Below are 17,101 nucleotides of genomic sequence, written 5' to 3'. Positions count from 1 at the left end.
AGGGTGGAGGTGAGGAAGAAGGCTAGGTGGCACTTTCCTGGAAGGTAATCTTCCTTTCCTCCAGGCCCTAGAAGACAGATAAAGCGGCGTTCAAACCAGCATGGAGCCTTTAAGGCTACAAGAAAACCCAATTACAGACCTAAATGATGAACACCCTACACACCTGTCCTTTCTGTTGTGTGGCTGGGGTCTTCAAGCCCATGAGGCTTTGTGGATGAAGTAGTCCCCGTGGTGTTTTAGAAGGTGATATTATCATTTGTATTCAGTGATGAAGCACGTTATTAGAAGGGTTCTGCACAGGAAGGAGAAAGAGGGTTTTTAGGGGTGATGCAGCTGCAGGTGGGGCCGAGAGAGGCTGAGTCCTCCGTGCATGCGTAGGAGGGCAGAGGACACACATGCGCTGGGGATCTGAGGGAATTTTGCAGCATCCCCCGCGCGGGTCGGAGCAGGAGAGATCTCTCCCTTGTTTGTCTGTTGAGGCTTCTGCGTGAGCATTTACTTGAAGGAGGGGTTCCGCTGAGAGCCACACATTTGAAAGTGGCATTTCCAGGGACACAATACCAGGACCACCAAGGTCCCCATTATGTATCTGCTCCGAGGTAGCTGAGGAACCAGCAGGGCTGGGCATGTCTGTGCAGCTGTCTCCTTGTTGCCTGGCATTCCCCTCGCTCCACAGCCTTCTGTGGGCTTCCACTAAAATGGTCTATGTGAAAACCCATGGATAGGTGAGAAGACACCATGAAGCTATCGAATATTAGTGTTATTATTTCTCTACATTAGGGGGCCCAGCTTTTCTGAAGCTCTTTGAAGAGCTGATTAGAAGTGTACCTACCTGCCTCCCAAAGTGTATCTGTCTTTACCTAAAGAGGCCCACTCTCAGTTGTCCTACTGATCTTTCAGGCAATCCTGAGAGGTAGGTGAGGTACTTCAGAGAGGGTAACGATTTTGCCTGAGGTCATGCAGGTTGTGAGAGGAACAAAGGGGTGGGGGGAGGAATGTGACCCCAGGTCCCCCACCAGTGCTTGACCATGGAGATGTCTTTTCCCACCATGCCTCCCAGCCATGTGTAGTTTCTTCACCTTGACTGGTCTTAGCTCTTCTCATAGGTGTGACAAATATTGGCCGACTAATGTGCTATAAAATTATCTGAATAATGTGAAAGTGTGTGAACAGGGACCTGGCCCCATAGATCACCATGATGGTAAGCGCTGACACTGTTAACACCCTTCTCCAGCTGGCTGCCTCACAACTCCAGAGGATGCGAGCTTCCTCAAATGTCCCATACCATGGAAAATAGAACTAAGTACATTTAAGCCTTTACATTCAGTGGTTGTTTTATCTTCTACGATTCATAAAATAGTTGCCTCAAACTTGCCACTTAACTGGAAGACTTAATGCCATTCTTTTTAACATGTCTAGAAAGTACTACACATGTTTGTCGAAGAAACTTGTAAAAATTATTTTGGATGGTCAGTCTGCTGTATATGTCAGTTATGTAGAAAGAAATTAGTATTTAAAATAGTTCAACTGGGCCAAGACAGGAATAAAGACGCAGACCTACTAGAGAATGGACTTGAGGATATGGGGAGGGGGAAGGGTAAGCTGGGACAAAGTGAGAGAGTGGCATGGACATATATACACTACCAAATGTAAAATAGGTAGCTAGTGGGAAGCAGCCACATAGCACAGAGAGATTAGCTCAGTGCTTTTTGACCACCTAGAGGGGTGGGATGGGGGGGTGGGAGGGAGGGAGATGCAGGAGGGAGGAGATGTGGGGATGTGTGTATATGTATGGCTGATTTACTTTGTTATAAAGCAGAAACTGACACACCATTGTAAAGCAATTATACTCTAATAGATGTTTCAAAAAAAAGTATTAAAAATAGTTAAATTAATGCTTCCTGCTTTAAAAGGAAATGTTTTTTGATTCCTATTTGAATAGGAGCTATTGATCATAATTTGGAAGGGTGAAATATTACTCATCAAATTCATTAAATCTGAGAGAATGCAAAAGAAGGTTTTACCATTTTGAAAGGATCAGAAAGGTTTTGCAAAAGATATCCCTATATAGACTTTATTCCTTTGTTCTACAAACATGTGTCAAGCACAGGCTGTGTACCAGCATCCTTCCTTTTGCAGGGCCAGAGCACAAATACCCCAGGGCTTGCTCTTGAGGAGTGGCCAGGGGAGAGCACTCCCCAGCACTAGGCAGTGATTGTGTCTTCAGGAGGTAGGATCTGGTGGACCCTGGGGAGGTGACAGGAGCAGAGATAAGCCTGGAGTGCCTGCCAGGCCCACATTTGCCAAGGACCTGAGGGCTACAATTAACAAGTGTGTAATGATGACTGGGCCAGGGTGCCATCATGAGTCCTAAGAGGGCCTGAATGTCTATTGAATTATCTCCTAAGGAATTCTTAAAGGACTCTGCTGGTACAACTGGTTATAACATTGCAATTTCTTTCTTGAATTGCTTGGTTATGTCTCAGTCGATGTTTATTTGATGATCAAATCCATATGCCTACCTTCCAGAAAACTTAGGGGAAAATAATTGATAAATATGAATCTGAGAGCTGAGATGAAGCTTGTTTCCAGGAAACTAGAGCCTTTAAAAGGCTAGTGAAGAGGCTCAAATCTTGATCTTCAGCATCTCTGATAAGAAGCAGTGTTCAGACACTCAGGGTTAAGTTTGTTCCCCTCTATAACCTCCACAAATCTGCTGTTGTCCTCAGCAGTATCCTCTTTCATATCATGTTATGGGAAGAATTTCACACATGTGCTTTGAGATAAACATTACCCAAGGCTTCAGCAGGCATCTGAGGTTTGACAGTTTGGGGCACATGCAAGCAGGACTGCTGTCAGTGTGACCTGGGGCCTGTCTTTTCTCTTGCAGGTGCTGTGTGCAGTGGCTGAAAGTCACGGGCTTATTTGTCTTTGTGGTGCTGTGCTCTGTGAGTACCATGGCACCCTGAGCTCTGCTGTCTGCTCAGCAGAGCCCCCGGGTGCATTGTGCTGGGTAGCAGGACACCTGAGGTGTGGGGCTTACACATTTCTTTGGAGGTGTTACTGAGGGTGTGTGGAATGGCAGCCTGGGGGTGGCTAGGGAGCCCTGCCCTTAGCAATGCTCCTCTGTTGTTGTTCCCAGTCATACAATGGAAGCCCTGAGGACCTGGCTTTGCTCTGTGGAAGGCAGTTAGCTTACCCGCAGGTCTCAATTCCCACCTTAAGCGGCTTACCAAATTCTCTTTTCAGCCACAAGCAGTAAACACTCTTTAGTTGTGTTGGGACATGTCTAGCAATCATGGGTGCCCCCAGGAATGTCTCAGTGCCCCTTTGGGATGGCTCCTAGCTGACCCACCCTGTCTGGGAGAGAGTGAAGTTCTATGTTTGCCCCTTCCCTGGAGGCTGCTCTGATTTTACTTGCCCATACATCCCCAGGGAGGGCTGCAGAGCCAGGGCCCTGGAGGTGACCTAAGTGTTCCCTCTGGCTTGAGGGGTCACGAGTTTCACTGCCAGCATTTGTGTGGTGTGTGCCCTGATGTAGCCCTACCTGAGATCACATTGTATGCACTCAAAATGTATTTGCTGAATGAGTGAGTGTGAGGCCCCCCATTTGCGTGTGTGCATGGGGGTGTGAGGCCCCCATGTCTGCCTGTGTGTCTGTGTGTGTGCACAAAGGTGTGAGGTACCAAGTGCCTGGCTGTGTGTTTGTGTGTGTGCATGCCTCTGTGGGACGTGTGGGTCTTTTTCTGTCTGTGAGCATTTTGAGGTTGTGTGTGTGCCTAGGGACTTATTGTTAGAGTTAATAGTTACTTATTTTTAGCATTGGCATAGGATAGTTTGTGTGGGCCAGTTTTGGGAGACACAAGTAGGTGGTTTGTATGTGCCGCTGTGACAGGGTATGAGATTGTAAGCAAGGAAGGGGTGGGTGAGTGGTGTTTCCATACCTGTGCCCTGTGGACTCCAGGACTGGTGTGGCTGTGGCTTTTCTCTGTAGGCAGCCTGTGGTGACAGCCATGCTGGCTGCCCTTTGTGACTGGAAGCTGTGTATGTGACCATGTGTAGCTGTGAATACATGGTCTTCATTATCTGTGTGTGTGGGCATGAGGGTTGGGACTCTATGTGTGTGCAGGATTGTACATGACAAGAGTCTCCTCTTCTCAGTGTGACATATAGGGAACAATGTTGCATTTCAGTCAGCAAGGGTGCATGAAGTCAATACTGGCTGAATTGAAATGAGTAGAGGCATTCTTTAATAATCCACATGGGAGGAGAGCAGTGGCACAGAGAAAGGAAATCTAAGCACAGAACAAAAAAAAATTGCATTGAACTCTGAAAACTTCATGAGTTTACTGTTTTGGCTACCAGTTTGCCTTTCTACTTCCTATTCACACAGTTGTGTGGCTCTGAAACCCCAGCTGCTTAGCATAGCCTGGTGGGTGGGTGTACTGGGATATCCAAGGAGGAGGTATGGGTGGCCCAAGTCTCCCCTGACCCCTGAGAGCTGACCTGAGCTCTGTGTCTAGTCTTCATCCTTCTTCTGGTAATTGAAATTTTGGTGATTTGTGGACACAATCCAAAACAGAATTTGAGGAATTTGTTTTGAACTTCTGTAATCTGTTATCTCATCATCACTTTTACTTTCTGATGAAGTATAAGATACTCTGCAAATTCCACAAGCATGTGCTCCCACCATCATATGGATTGTATTTCCTACTCTCCAGTATGGGAAAACCATGTTTACCCTCCTCTGATGATTTAATTTTATGGCTGGGTATTTAATCCTTAAAATTGACAAATATCAATAATCAAGGCCCATTGTAGCAGAAAATAGTATAATGGATCAGAATTTTATCTTTTAATATCTCAGAAAAGCTATTTAGAGTAAGCTGGTGAATTTTGGATACATCAAGCAGCACCATTATCATACCCGTATTTTCAGCTCTTATCAAAGTTACTTAAATCCTATTGCTCTCACACCACAAATCTATCATTAAATGTTTCTGATTGTTACAGATTTTATTTAGCCTGTATCCAGATGAAGGAAAGTTCTGGCAGTTGCTGGCTGTGTCACCGCTGGAAAGCTACTGTATCCAAACCCGTACTTAGATGGACAGTCGCTCATGGTTGAGTCACGAAGTGAAGAGACCCGAAAACTATCATGACTGTTGCCCAAGGTCACAGCCTAAGCAATTACCTTTCCTCCCTGTGTGTGTTTTGTTCCTCCAGGACGTTTGGTGAAAGATGAGGCTTCAGAACAGAAGGGGAGGGGCACTAGTGAGACTGCGATGGGTGGGTGGTGGTGAGGTTCCCCATGGAAGTGTGACAGCAGCCAAACAGTGCATTTTAGTTAAGGCCCGGCTTCCTGTGGCTCTTGGATACTCTGTTCTGTTCCTTGCCCCCACCCTCTTGTGTTTTGGCTTGGGTGGTTCCTCTTGACCTATCTTTAAGTTCATTTGTTCTTTCCTTGGCTGTGTCATCTGAGTTTGATGATTGCTTGGTTTCTTATACTCTGGGCTCTCTTGCCTTTTTGTAGGCCTCAGCTGCCATAACAGAATACCACAGCCTGGGTGGCTTATAAACAAACAGACATTTATTTCTCACAGTTCTGGAGGCTGGACATCCAAGGTCAGGGTGGGCTGATTTGATTTCTAATGAGGGCTCTCTTTCTGGCTTGCAGATGGTCACCTTCCTTCTATGTCTTCACAGGGCCTTTCCTTTCCTCTGTGTGTGTGTGTGTGTGTTTATGAGTGTGTATGTAGAGAGAGTGAGAGCTCTCTCGTATCTCTTCTTACAAGGACACTAATCCTATCAGATCTGGGCCTCACCCTATGACCTCATTTAACCTCAGTTACTTCCTTAGAGGCCCATCTCCAAGTATAGCCACACAGGTGCTCAGGGCTTCAACAGATGAATATGGGGGACATGGACATTCAGTCCATAGCACTGAGGTAAAGTTTTAAGCTTGGAGATGATCACACCTTAACTTCTATGGGCCTTAGTTTTGGGGTGGGGGGAGTCATGTAAATCTAGTTAGAGGTTGGCTGGGTTGTGGTTTGTAGTTGCCATGGTAACCTTCAGTGCCCCAGACAGTTGGAATTTCTCGGCCTCTTTCCATCTGTCTACTGCTCATCATGAGTCCAGGAACTGGGGCAGGCGTTTTATGCTGGCTGCAAAGAGTAGAAGCAGAGATGATAGTAGGATGGGAGACACCACCTAAATGTTAAACCAGAGGATCCAAAACACAATTAAACAAAGCAAAACCAGTTGTGCATGTCAGGGGTGAGGGGCTGAAGAGGTAGGAGCAGTCAGGGCAGTGACACAGGTGGAAGGGACGGCCTGGACATACATTTCCTTGTGCACTTTCCAAGATGGGTGTTCCCTGGGAAGGTGGGAAAGGTTGAGGGGGGCCCTCCAGGCCTCTCCTCCTTGATTTGTAGTTCACCTTGACAGCCCCCCAGCTGTGAACCTCAGCAGCCATGCAGACTCCATGCTGCTCCAAGTGGACCTGGCAGGGGCCCTGCTGGCCAGTGGCCCAAGTCATCTCAGGAGAGAAGAGCACGTGGTGGTGGAGGTGACCCAGGATAATGCTCCAGGCTCCAGGAAGTGGTGGCCACAGCAGGTTATACTCATAAGTTATTTGAAAGGAATTGTAAAAACTCATTTTACCTCTTTATAAATTGAGTTTCCTCTCTAATTGATTTGATGGGAGCCATAAGGCAATGACACCATTATTAGGCAAGCCCTTATCTTTTGCTTTGTCTTTGAAATTCTCTTTTCTCTAAGACAGTTATAAAACTCTCACCATTTCAGTAAAGTCAAGCTTTTGAGGGTTTTTTTTTTTTAAATTTAGAGTGATTTTACTGGGCAATTCAGGGAAACATTATATATTTGAAAGTGCAGTTAAACCTGAGACTTCAAATATATAATGTTTCCTTCTGTACCATGAGGTACTCCAATACTACGGTCCCCTTGAGTTTGTGGACACTTGGCTAAGACTGTGCCTGGTTTCCTCGAGCTTCTGCTTCTATAGCAATAGGACCTTGTGCTCAGTGTCTAAGCCAAAGCCTTCAGTTCACATCCTGTGAAGGCTAGGAGAGCCAGCAGTGGCGTTGTCACCATGTCCCAGAGCCCAGACAAGGCCTGGCCCCTCTCTGTGCATCCTGACTTGTGCCCCAAGGCCTGGCCTCAGTGACTCCCCTGGATTATCATATGAAGTCGTATCCCTAGTTCATGGGTTTTCCCTATTGTAACTAATAGAAGGAAACCCTGCTGGTACACAAGGCTGTGTCATCCAAAATGGAGTGTCACTGGAGTAATGGTGGGTTACTGCCCCATCACATTTTTCTGCCATGCAGAGAAGTGTCCCCAGAGCCAATGCCTCATTATGAAGAAGGCTGAGGTTTCATGGGCAATGGCTGATGTTGCACTGATATTCTAAACCGGTGGCTCTGGCTGTGGTCTTAGGACATAAACTTGGCTTCCCTGTTTGCAGCCCACAGCTCACTGGCTCCTCAGTAAAGACGAGGTAGGCACATTTCATCTGCTGTTGGCTCCTTTTGTGACCTTGTGTGGAGGAGGGCATGACCTTTTGCAGCCTGCTGACATAGTTGCCTGCTCCAGAAACACAACACAGGAGATCTTTACTGAAGGATTTTTTTCTGATACACTCTTTCCAAGCACGGAAGTGTTTAAGAGAACTTTTGATCTCTCATTCATGCTTTGACCGATTTCAAAGTTCCTATTTTCAATTTTCTTTATGATTTGTGGGCGGCAAGACTCCTGTCCTCCCATTGAAAGTTCCCTGGCAACCTTAGTCAGGCTGCCTGCATCTGCCTGGGTACACCTCCATCTCTGCACACATCTGGCCCCTCTCAGCTGGCTTCTCCATTCCTCTGCTCCTGACAAGCCCACGTACAGGCACTTTGGCCCGCAACAAAGGCAGCTCATCCTCTGGCCCTCCCTCCCACAGGCTCCTGTGACCTGGGTGTGGAGAGTTTCCTGCCTTCAGTTTGCAAACAGGAAGCAGTTTTAAACAAGCCTTTCTCGTCAGTTGCCTCAGTGGGTTTAGAAGACTCCAAGTCTCCAGTAATGTGAAATGATTTCCTTTTCTCTTAATATATCGTATTTACTTCTATATCTTTGTGTCTTTGTACATGAATTCTGTATTTGTACTTCCGTATTTTTCTTAAACACAGCCCTCCAGTTGTGGACATTTCCAGCTGCACACCACCTGGCCATCTCTAGTGTCTCCGTGCGAAAAGCCTTCATGCTCCTCTCTTTCTCCTTTTCTTATTCTAAACAAGGACCTACATTGAACAGCACGGGACCCCAGGTGATGGTCCAGGTTCAAAGCCTTACCAGGATTTCATGCTTTGACTTTTACAGGTCACTCATAACTGGACGGTGTTTTTAAATCCAAGCAGAAGTGAGCGCACGGTGCTGAGCAGGACCTTTGAGGTTCTGAGCAGGTGGGTCTTGGTGACTGAGGTGTTGGGGAAGCCCCTCTGGGACACACTCACCTAGAGAAGTGTGACCCTTGGGACACCAGTTATGAATAGCCAGGCCAGTTACGGGCTTGGATGAGATGCTCCTTTTGTGTAGACAGTGAACATGAGACTGTGGCCGGGGGTCAAAACCACACATACCAGGAAGTAAGAGGATTGATTACAGAGCCCATTTTGAAGCAAATGGTGTTTTATAGCTGCTGCTTTAAATTCATTAATATCATGAAGCTATGCAATGGGGAATTCTAGAAAATCTTAGGATTCTTTTTTTCTTTAATGCCACTCCGTATTAAGTCTGTACTCTTGGTTACTGTATGAGTTTGCTAGGCCTGCTATAACAAATACCACAGACGGGTGGTTTAAACAGTAGAAATTTATTTCCTCAAGTTGTCAACAGTGTGTGTCTCTCCTGAGGTCCCTCTCCTTGCTGTGTAGACACCATCTTCCCCCTGTGTCCTCACGTGCTTGTTCCTCTGTGCATGTCTGTGCCCCAAACTCCTTTTCTTATAAGGACACCAGTCATATTGGTGTCACTATTTTTGACTTAATCATCTTTGTAAAGATCTTATCTCCAAATACAGTCACATTCTGAAGTGGGGTTAGGAAGTCCACATGTTGAAGGGACACAATTCAGCTCAGAACAGTTACTGAAATTTTAGAAAGTGCTTTAGTTTCACCATGCCACATGCTGTTGATGACTTACATGCTTCTTGTTCCTGGTGCTTTCACACGACTGGTGACAACCTGTCTACCTGTTCTCAGGTTGCACATCCTTTTCCAAATCTCTCACATGTGAGAATAGTCGGCTGTGCTATTTGTTAGCAGGTAAAGCAATCAGCTATGTGATAAGGAGGAAGAGGGAAAATTAAATGGCTAACCACTGTGAACTTCCCTGCTCACTGTTCATTGTTGGAGTGGCAGCTGCAGCAAAGAAGGCGCTGCCTGATGGGGGCTGAGTAGCTATGTCAGGGGGGCCTGGCCACAGGGAGGCTGTGCATGCATCTCACACAGCTTGCCTGTGCTCAGGGCTCCTCATCTGCCAGGTCAGGCATTGTGTGAGTCACTCTGAGATCAGTTCAGGCTCTGGTTATGGCCATGGATGATGTGTTGGTAAAGACACTGAGGGAGCAGCACTAATGGTTGATGGCTGGTCTGTTTCCCTTATCAGTGGTAAGATCTTTGCTTCATTCTGCAGAGAGCCTGTTTCCATCAGCGTTCGAGCCTCCCTCCAGCAGACCCAGGTTGTTCCTCTTTTGATGGCTTATCAATACCTCCGCACAAGCATTGAAGCACAAGTGACCATGGCTGCGGTCATTCTTGCTGGGGTCTACGTGCTGATTATATTTGAGGTAACTTGCATGCCTGCTCTCCTGGGTTTATCTGTGCACCCACAAGTGTATTTTAACACTTACTTGTTGGGTGCTTAGGGATGGGCTCAGTCTTGCATCTTAGTCAAACTGAAATAGTGTCTTTCCTAAAAAGTGACATTTCCCTCATTCTAGGTAGAAAATTGCTCTGTACTGCAGTATCTGCTGAATCTTGGCAATTGACATATGCAAGATAAGTTTTGCCAGGCACCAGCAAAAGTTTGTTGAGAAAACTGAATATGCATGTGATTTTCTCACCCTCACTTTGCTGCTCACACAAAGTGTGATCCTGAGGGGACAAATGTTGGACCTCTCTGAGACTCAGGGTCTTCTTCTGTAAGATGGGCATGTTAAAATGCCCCCTAGCTGCTTCATAGGATTGTGTGCATGATGCAGACCTGGGAAACCTTGGGCTACATGTGGGGAAGGATTATTATCTTTTATGCTTATCAACTCAGCTAATGAGCCTTTTCACAAGTGATCTCATGTCCCATAAATTCAATTTTTCTGGGAAACTTTAAGTGTGGCTATACCTTCAATAGCATGGAACAAAGTACAGACACTGCCTGGGCTGGGCAGGTCCATCGTTGGTTTGATTGTGAAACCAGATTTACAACAACGTGTTGATGGGAATGTTGGCTCCAGTGGGCTGCGCCTGGAGGGTCAGGAGAGGATGTGACTGTGAAGAGGTGTTTCTTCCCGAGGTATGAGAAGTGCCGTGGAACTTCAAGGAGGTGAGCTGAGGGAGGAGTCACCAGGATAGTTCCTGAAGTCCCCTGCGGCTGTCTGGGCTGCCTGGCTCCAGCAAGTTGAGCCCCTAGCTGTCCAGCAAGGTCCACTCACTGGTTTAGTTGCTCTTTCTCTTAATGTCTCTTTTATTCTTTCCCTATTTTCTTTTCAATCAATATTATCTTTGTTTCAGAATTCCTATGGCCACACACACACTCTGTGATCCATCAGAGTCCAGAGGGGTCCAGGAGCAGGTCGTTGAGCAGTTTTCTCCCTGAGAGGTCACAGAGAGCACACTCCTCCCTCTGTGGCAGTGTTTCTGCCAAGGGCAGGATGCTTGAGATTCAGAGCCCAAGGCTGTTGCTGGGGGCTTGTCACATAGGCACCCTCAGCCCACCAAAGTCCCAGGCTCCCAGAAGTAAGGCAGATGTTCACAAAAAGTCACATTTTTATACCAACAGTTTAGGTATACTGGTACAGCGGAATCCAGTACTCCAGGCCCACAGAGCAACCTTATCACTTGGTAACACAGGAAACATTTCAAAAGCCAAGTACTCAGATGTCAGCCAAGGCCAACCCTGGAGCAGGCTCTTCCAAAGGCCCTTCTAATGACGGCTGCCTTAGGCTTGCCAGGCCTTTACTGCATCACCATCTGGTTGAAAAATCCTATTCTGTTTTTCTGTAGAATATCCTGCACCCTGGATTGTTACTCTAGTCCCTCCAACTCCGACAGACTACAATTTAGATCTGAAGCCTTCAGGTTAAATTTTGGGGCCCATAGGCTTCACAGGTGTGCTGGGAGTTTGAGTTGTATCCAGGAGAAGGAATCTGGGTGTCTTCCTTTCAGGGATGCTGAGATTGCCCAGTGAGTTTAGGTGGTAGCAGCCCAGCCTGTTTGTTGTCATGCTCCCTGCTGCTACCTTTGCTCTTAATGGCTTTAATACCCACCAGGGACCATTGCCTGACTCAGTGGTTTCATTAGCATTTACAGTAAACTTTCTGTCCTTCATTCTACATTTATAAATGATTCATTCGGTATTGAAGAATTTTCTCCCACCCAATTTCATTATTGTGAAACACACTTCATGCCAGAGACACAAGATTAATTTTCTTTTATTAATGATTTTCATAGTAGTGAATAGCTGCCTTAGCAACTTACAGTGGTATCCACTGAGTTATTTTGTGTCTCTTAGATTTTTTTTTTTTTTTTTTGCGGTACGTGGGCCTCTCACTGTTGTGGCCTCTCCCGTTGTGGAGCACAGGCTCTGGACGTGCAGGCTCAGCGGCCATGGCTCACGGGCCCAGCTGCTCCGCGGCATGTGGGACCCTCCCGGACCGGGGCACGAACCCGCATGCCCTGCATTGGCAGGCAGACTCTCAACCACTGCGCCACCAGGGAAGCCCTCTTAGATTTTTTTGAATATCATTTTGAACTTATGGATATAATAGATTCAGTGTGCTTTAATCAATCACAGTCACTAATAATTAAAAAAATACAGTCCAGTGTCAATTTATCTATTTATTTTTGAATTTTATTTTATTGTATTTTTTAAAATAGCAGGTTCTTATTAGTTACCTGTTTTATACATATTAGTGTATATATCTCAATCCCAATCTCCCAATTCATCCCACCACCACCGTGCCCCGCTTTCCCCCTCTGGTGTCTATATGTTTGTTCTCTACATCTGTGTCTCTATTTCTGCCTTGCATACTGGTTCATATGTACAATTTTTGTAGATTCCACACACACACGTTAATATATGATATATGTTTTTCTCTTTCTGCCTTACTTCACTCTATATGACAGTCTCTAGGTCCATCCATGTCTCTACAAATGACCCAGTTTCATTCCTTTTTATGGCTGAGTAATATTCCATTGTATATATGTACCACATCTTCTTTATCCATTCATCTGTCGATGGGCATTTAGGTTGCTTCCATGACCTGGCTATTGTAAGTAATGATGCAATGAACATTGGAGTGCACGTGTCTTTTTGAATTATGGTTTTCTTTGGGTATATGCCCAGTAGTGGGATTGCTTGCTGGGTCATATGGTAATTCTATTTTCAGTTTTTTAAGGAACCTCCATACTGTTCTCCATAGTGGCTGTATCAATTTACATTCCCACCAACAGTGCTGGAGGATTCCCTTTTCTCCACACCCTCTCCAGCATTTGTTGTTTGTAGATTGTCTCATGATGCCCATTGTAACTGGGGTGAGGTGATACCTTACTGTAGTTTTGATTTGCATTTCTCTAATAATTAGTGATGTTGAGCAGCTTTTCATGTGCTTCTTAGCCATCTGTATGTCTTCTTTGGAGAAATGTCTATTTAGGTCTTCTGCCCATTTTTTGATTGGGTTGTTTGTTCTTTTAATATTGAACTGCATGAGCTGTTTATATATTTTGGAGACTAATCCTTTGTCCGTTGATTCATTTGCAAATATTTTCTCCCATTCTGAGGTTTGTCTTTTTGTCTTGTTTATAGTTTCCTTTGCTGTGCAAAAGCTTTTAAGTTTCATTAGGTCCCATTTGTTTATTTCTGTTTTTATTTCCATTACTCTAGGAGGTGGGTCAAAAAGATCTTGCTGTGATTTATGTCAAAGAGTGTTCTTCCTATGTTTTCCTCTAAGAGATTTGTAATGTCCAAGCTTACATTTAGGTCTTTAATCCATTTTGAGTTTATTTATATTTATTTATTTATTTATTTGAATTTGTCATCTTGTATTCTTTTCTTTTCCTTTTTTAAAAAAAATATTTATTGGAGTGTAATTGCTTTACAATGGTGTGTTAGTTTCTGCTTTATAACAAAGTGAATCAGTTATACATATGTTCCCATATCTCTTCCCTCTTGCATCTTGCTCCCTCCCACCCTCCCTATCCCACCCCTCTAGGTGGTCACAAAGCACCGAGCTGATCTCCCTGTGCTATGCAGCTGCTTCCCACTAGCTATCTACCTTACGTTTGGTAGTGTATATATGTCCATGCCTCTCTCTTGCTTTGTCAGAGCTTATCCTTCCCCCTCCCCATATCCTCAAGTCCATTCTCTAGTAGGTCTATGTCTTTACTCCTATCTTGCCCCTAGGTTCTTCATGACCTTTTTTTAAAAAAAATCTTTATTGGAGTGTAATTGCTTTACAATAGTGTGTTAGTTTCTGTTTTATAACAAAGTGAATCAGTTATACATATACACATGTTCCCATATCCCTTCCCTCCTGTGTCTCCCTCCCTCCCATCCTCCCTATCCCACCCAACTACGTGGTCACAAACCACCTAGTTGATCTCCCGGTGCTACGTGACTGCTTCCCACTAGCTATCAACTTTATGCTTGGTAGTGTATATATGTACATGCCACTATCTCACCTCGTCACAACCTACCCCTCCCCCTCCCCATATCCTCAAGTCCATGCTGTAGTAGGTCTGTGTCTTTATTCCCATCTTACCCCTAGGTTCTTCATAACCATTTTTTTTTCTTAGATTCCATATATATGTGTTAGCATACGGTATTTGCTTTTCTATTTCTGACTTCGCTCTGTATGACAGAGTCTAGGTCCATCCACCTCACCACAAATAACTCAATTTTGTTTCTTTTTATGGCTGAGTAATATTCCATTGTATATATGTGCCACATCTTCTTTATCCATTCATCTGTTAATGGACACTTAGGTTACTTCCATGTCCTGGCTATTGTAAATAGAGCTGCAATGAACATTTTGGTACATGATTATTTCTGAATTATGGTTTTCTCAGGGTATATGCCCAGTAGTGGAATTGCTGGGTCATATGTTAGTTCTATTTTTAGTTTTTTAAGGAACCTCCATACTGTCCTCCATAGTGGCTGTTATCAATTTACATTCCACCAGCAGTGCAGGAGGGTTCCCTTTTCTCCACACCCTCTCCTGCATTTATTGTTTGTAGATTTTTTGATGATGGCCATTCTGACCAGTGTGAGATGATATCTCATTGTAGTTTTGATTTGCATATCTCTAATGATTAGAGATGTTGAGCATTCTTTCATGTGTTTGTTGGCAATCTGTATATCTTCTTTGGAGATATGTCTATTTAGGTCTTCTGCCCATTTTTGGATTGGATTGTTTGCTTTTTGATATTGAGCTGCACGAGCTGCTTGTAAATTATGGAGGTTAATCGTTTGTCCCTTGCTTCATTTGCAAATATTTTCTCCCATTCTGAGGGTTGTCTTTTGGTCTTGTTTATGGTTTCCTTTGCTGTGCAAAAGCTTTGAAGTTTCATTAGGTCCCATTTGTTTATTTTTGTTTTTATTTCCATTTCTCTAGGAGGTGGGTCAAAAAAGATCTTGCTGTGATTTATGTCATAGAGTGTTCTGCCTATGTTTTCCTCTAAGAGTTTGATAGTTTCTGGCCTTACATTTAGGTCTTTAATCCGTTTTGAGTTTATTTTTGTGTATGGTGTTAGGGAGTGTTCTAATTTCATTCTTTTACATGTACCTGTCTAGTTTTCCCAGTACCACTTGTTGAAGAGGCTGTCTTTTCTCTACTGTATATTCTTGCCTCCTTTATCAAAGATAAGTTGACCATATATGCGTGGTTTTATCTCTGGGCTTTCCCTCCTGTTCCATTGATCTATCTTTCTGTTTTTGTGCTAGTACCATACTGTCTTGATTACTGTAGCTTTGTAGTATAGTCTGAATTCAGGGAGCCTGATTTCTCCAGCTCCGTTTTTCTTTCTCAAGATTGCTTTGCCTCTTCGGGGTCTTTTGTGTTCCCATACAAACTGTGAAATTTTTTGTTCTAGGTCTGTGAAAAATTCCATTGGTAGTTTGATAGTGATTGCATTGAATCTGTAGATTGCTTTGGGTAGTAGAATCATTTTCACAATATTGATTCTTCCAATCCAAGAACATGGTATATCTCTCCAACTATTTGTATCATCTTTAATTTCTATCATCAGCGTCTTATAATTTTCTGCATACAGGTCTTTTGTCTCCTTAGGCAGGTTTATTCCTAGCTATTTTATTCTTTTTGTTACAATGGTAAATGGGAGTGTTTTCTTGATTTCACTTTCAGATTTTTCATCATTAGTGTAGGAATGCAAGAGATTTCTGTGCATTAGTTTTGTATCCTGCTACTTTACCAAGTTCATTGATTAGCTCTAGTAGTTTTCTGGTAGCATCTTTAGGATTCTCTATGTATAGTACCATGTCATCTGCAAACAGTGACAGCTTTACTTCTTCTTTTCTGATTTGGATTCCTTTTATTTCTTTTTCTTCTCTGATTGCTGTGGCTAAAACTTCCAAAACTATGTTGAATAAGAGTGGTGAGAGTGTGCAACCTTGTCTTATTCCTGATCTTAGTAGAAATGGTTTCAGTTTTTCACCATTTTGGATGATGTTGGCTGTGGGTTTGTCATATATGTCCTTTATCATGTTGAGGAAAATTCCCTCTATGCCTACTTTCTGCAGGGTTTTTATCATGAATGGGTGGTGAATTTTGTCAAAAGCTTTCTCTGCATCTATTGAGATGATCATATGATTTTTCTCCTTCAATTTGTTAATATGGTGTATCACATTGATTGATTTGCATATACTGAAGAATCCTTGCATCCCTGGGGTAATGTGTATGATCCTTTTAATGTGCTGTTGGATTCTGTTTGCTAGTATTTTGTTGAGGATTTTTGCATTTATGCTCATCATTGATATTGGCCTGTAGTTCTCTTTTCTTGTGACACCTTTGTCTGATTGTGATATCAGGGTGATGGTGGCCTTGTTAAATGAGTTTGGGAGCGTTCCTCCCTCTGCTATATTTTGGAAGAGTTTGGGAAGCATAGGTGTTAGCTCTTCTCTAAATGTTTGATAGAATTTGCCTCTGAAGCCATCTGGTCCTTGGCTTTTGTTTGTTGGAAGATTTTTAAACACAGTTTCCATTTCGGTGCTGTGATTGGCCAGTTCATATATTCTATTACTTCCTAGTTCAATCTTGGAAGGTTGTGCTTTTCTAAGAATTTGTCCATTTCTTCCAGGTTGTCCATTTTATTGGCATATAATAGTCTATTGGCTTGTAGTAGTCTCTCATGATCTTTTGTATTGCTATGGTGTCAGTTGTTACTTCTCCTTCTTCATGTCTAATTCTGTTGATTCGTCTTCTGCCTTTTTTTCTTGATGAGTCTGGCTAATGGTTTATCAATTTTGTTTATCTTGTCAAAGAACCAGTTTTAGTTTTATTGATCTTTGCTATTGTTTCATTCATTTCTTTTTCATTTACTTCTGATCTGATTTTTATGATTTCTTTCCTTCTGCTAACTTTCTGGTTTTTGTTTTCCTTTCTCTAATTGCTTTAGGTGTAAGGTTAGGTTGTTTATTTGAGATGTTTCTTGTTTCTTGAGGTGGGATTGTATTGCTATAAACTTCCCTCTTACAACTACTTCTGCTGCATCCCATAGGTTCTGGGTCATCGTGTCTTCATTGCCATATGTTTCTTGGTATTTTTTGATTTCCTCTTTGATTTCTTCAGTGATCTCTTGGTTAT

At 43.7% G+C, this 17,101-nt stretch overlaps 1 protein-coding gene across 1 annotated transcript in view; it reads left to right on the top strand.

Moving 5' to 3' along the window:
- The window catches only part of OCA2 (OCA2 melanosomal transmembrane protein), a 255,523-nt gene that overhangs the window by 49,368 nt on the left and 189,054 nt on the right, over positions 1–17,101 (top strand). The window contains exons 5-9 of the mRNA XM_082658969.1: positions 2,891–2,948; positions 5,014–5,086; positions 6,459–6,619; positions 8,386–8,468; positions 9,700–9,853. Coding sequence (XP_082515095.1) covers positions 2,891–2,948; positions 5,014–5,086; positions 6,459–6,619; positions 8,386–8,468; positions 9,700–9,853 — 529 coding nt within the window. The remainder of the gene's footprint in view (positions 1–2,890; positions 2,949–5,013; positions 5,087–6,458; positions 6,620–8,385; positions 8,469–9,699; positions 9,854–17,101) is intronic.

Source organism: Grampus griseus, assembly GCF_964374135.1.
Source record: "Grampus griseus genome assembly, chromosome: 7".
NCBI classification, from domain to species: Eukaryota; Metazoa; Chordata; class Mammalia; order Artiodactyla; family Delphinidae; genus Grampus; species Grampus griseus.
Note: the sequence above shows the minus strand (reverse complement) of the source record. Positions and strands in the feature narration are given on the sequence as shown.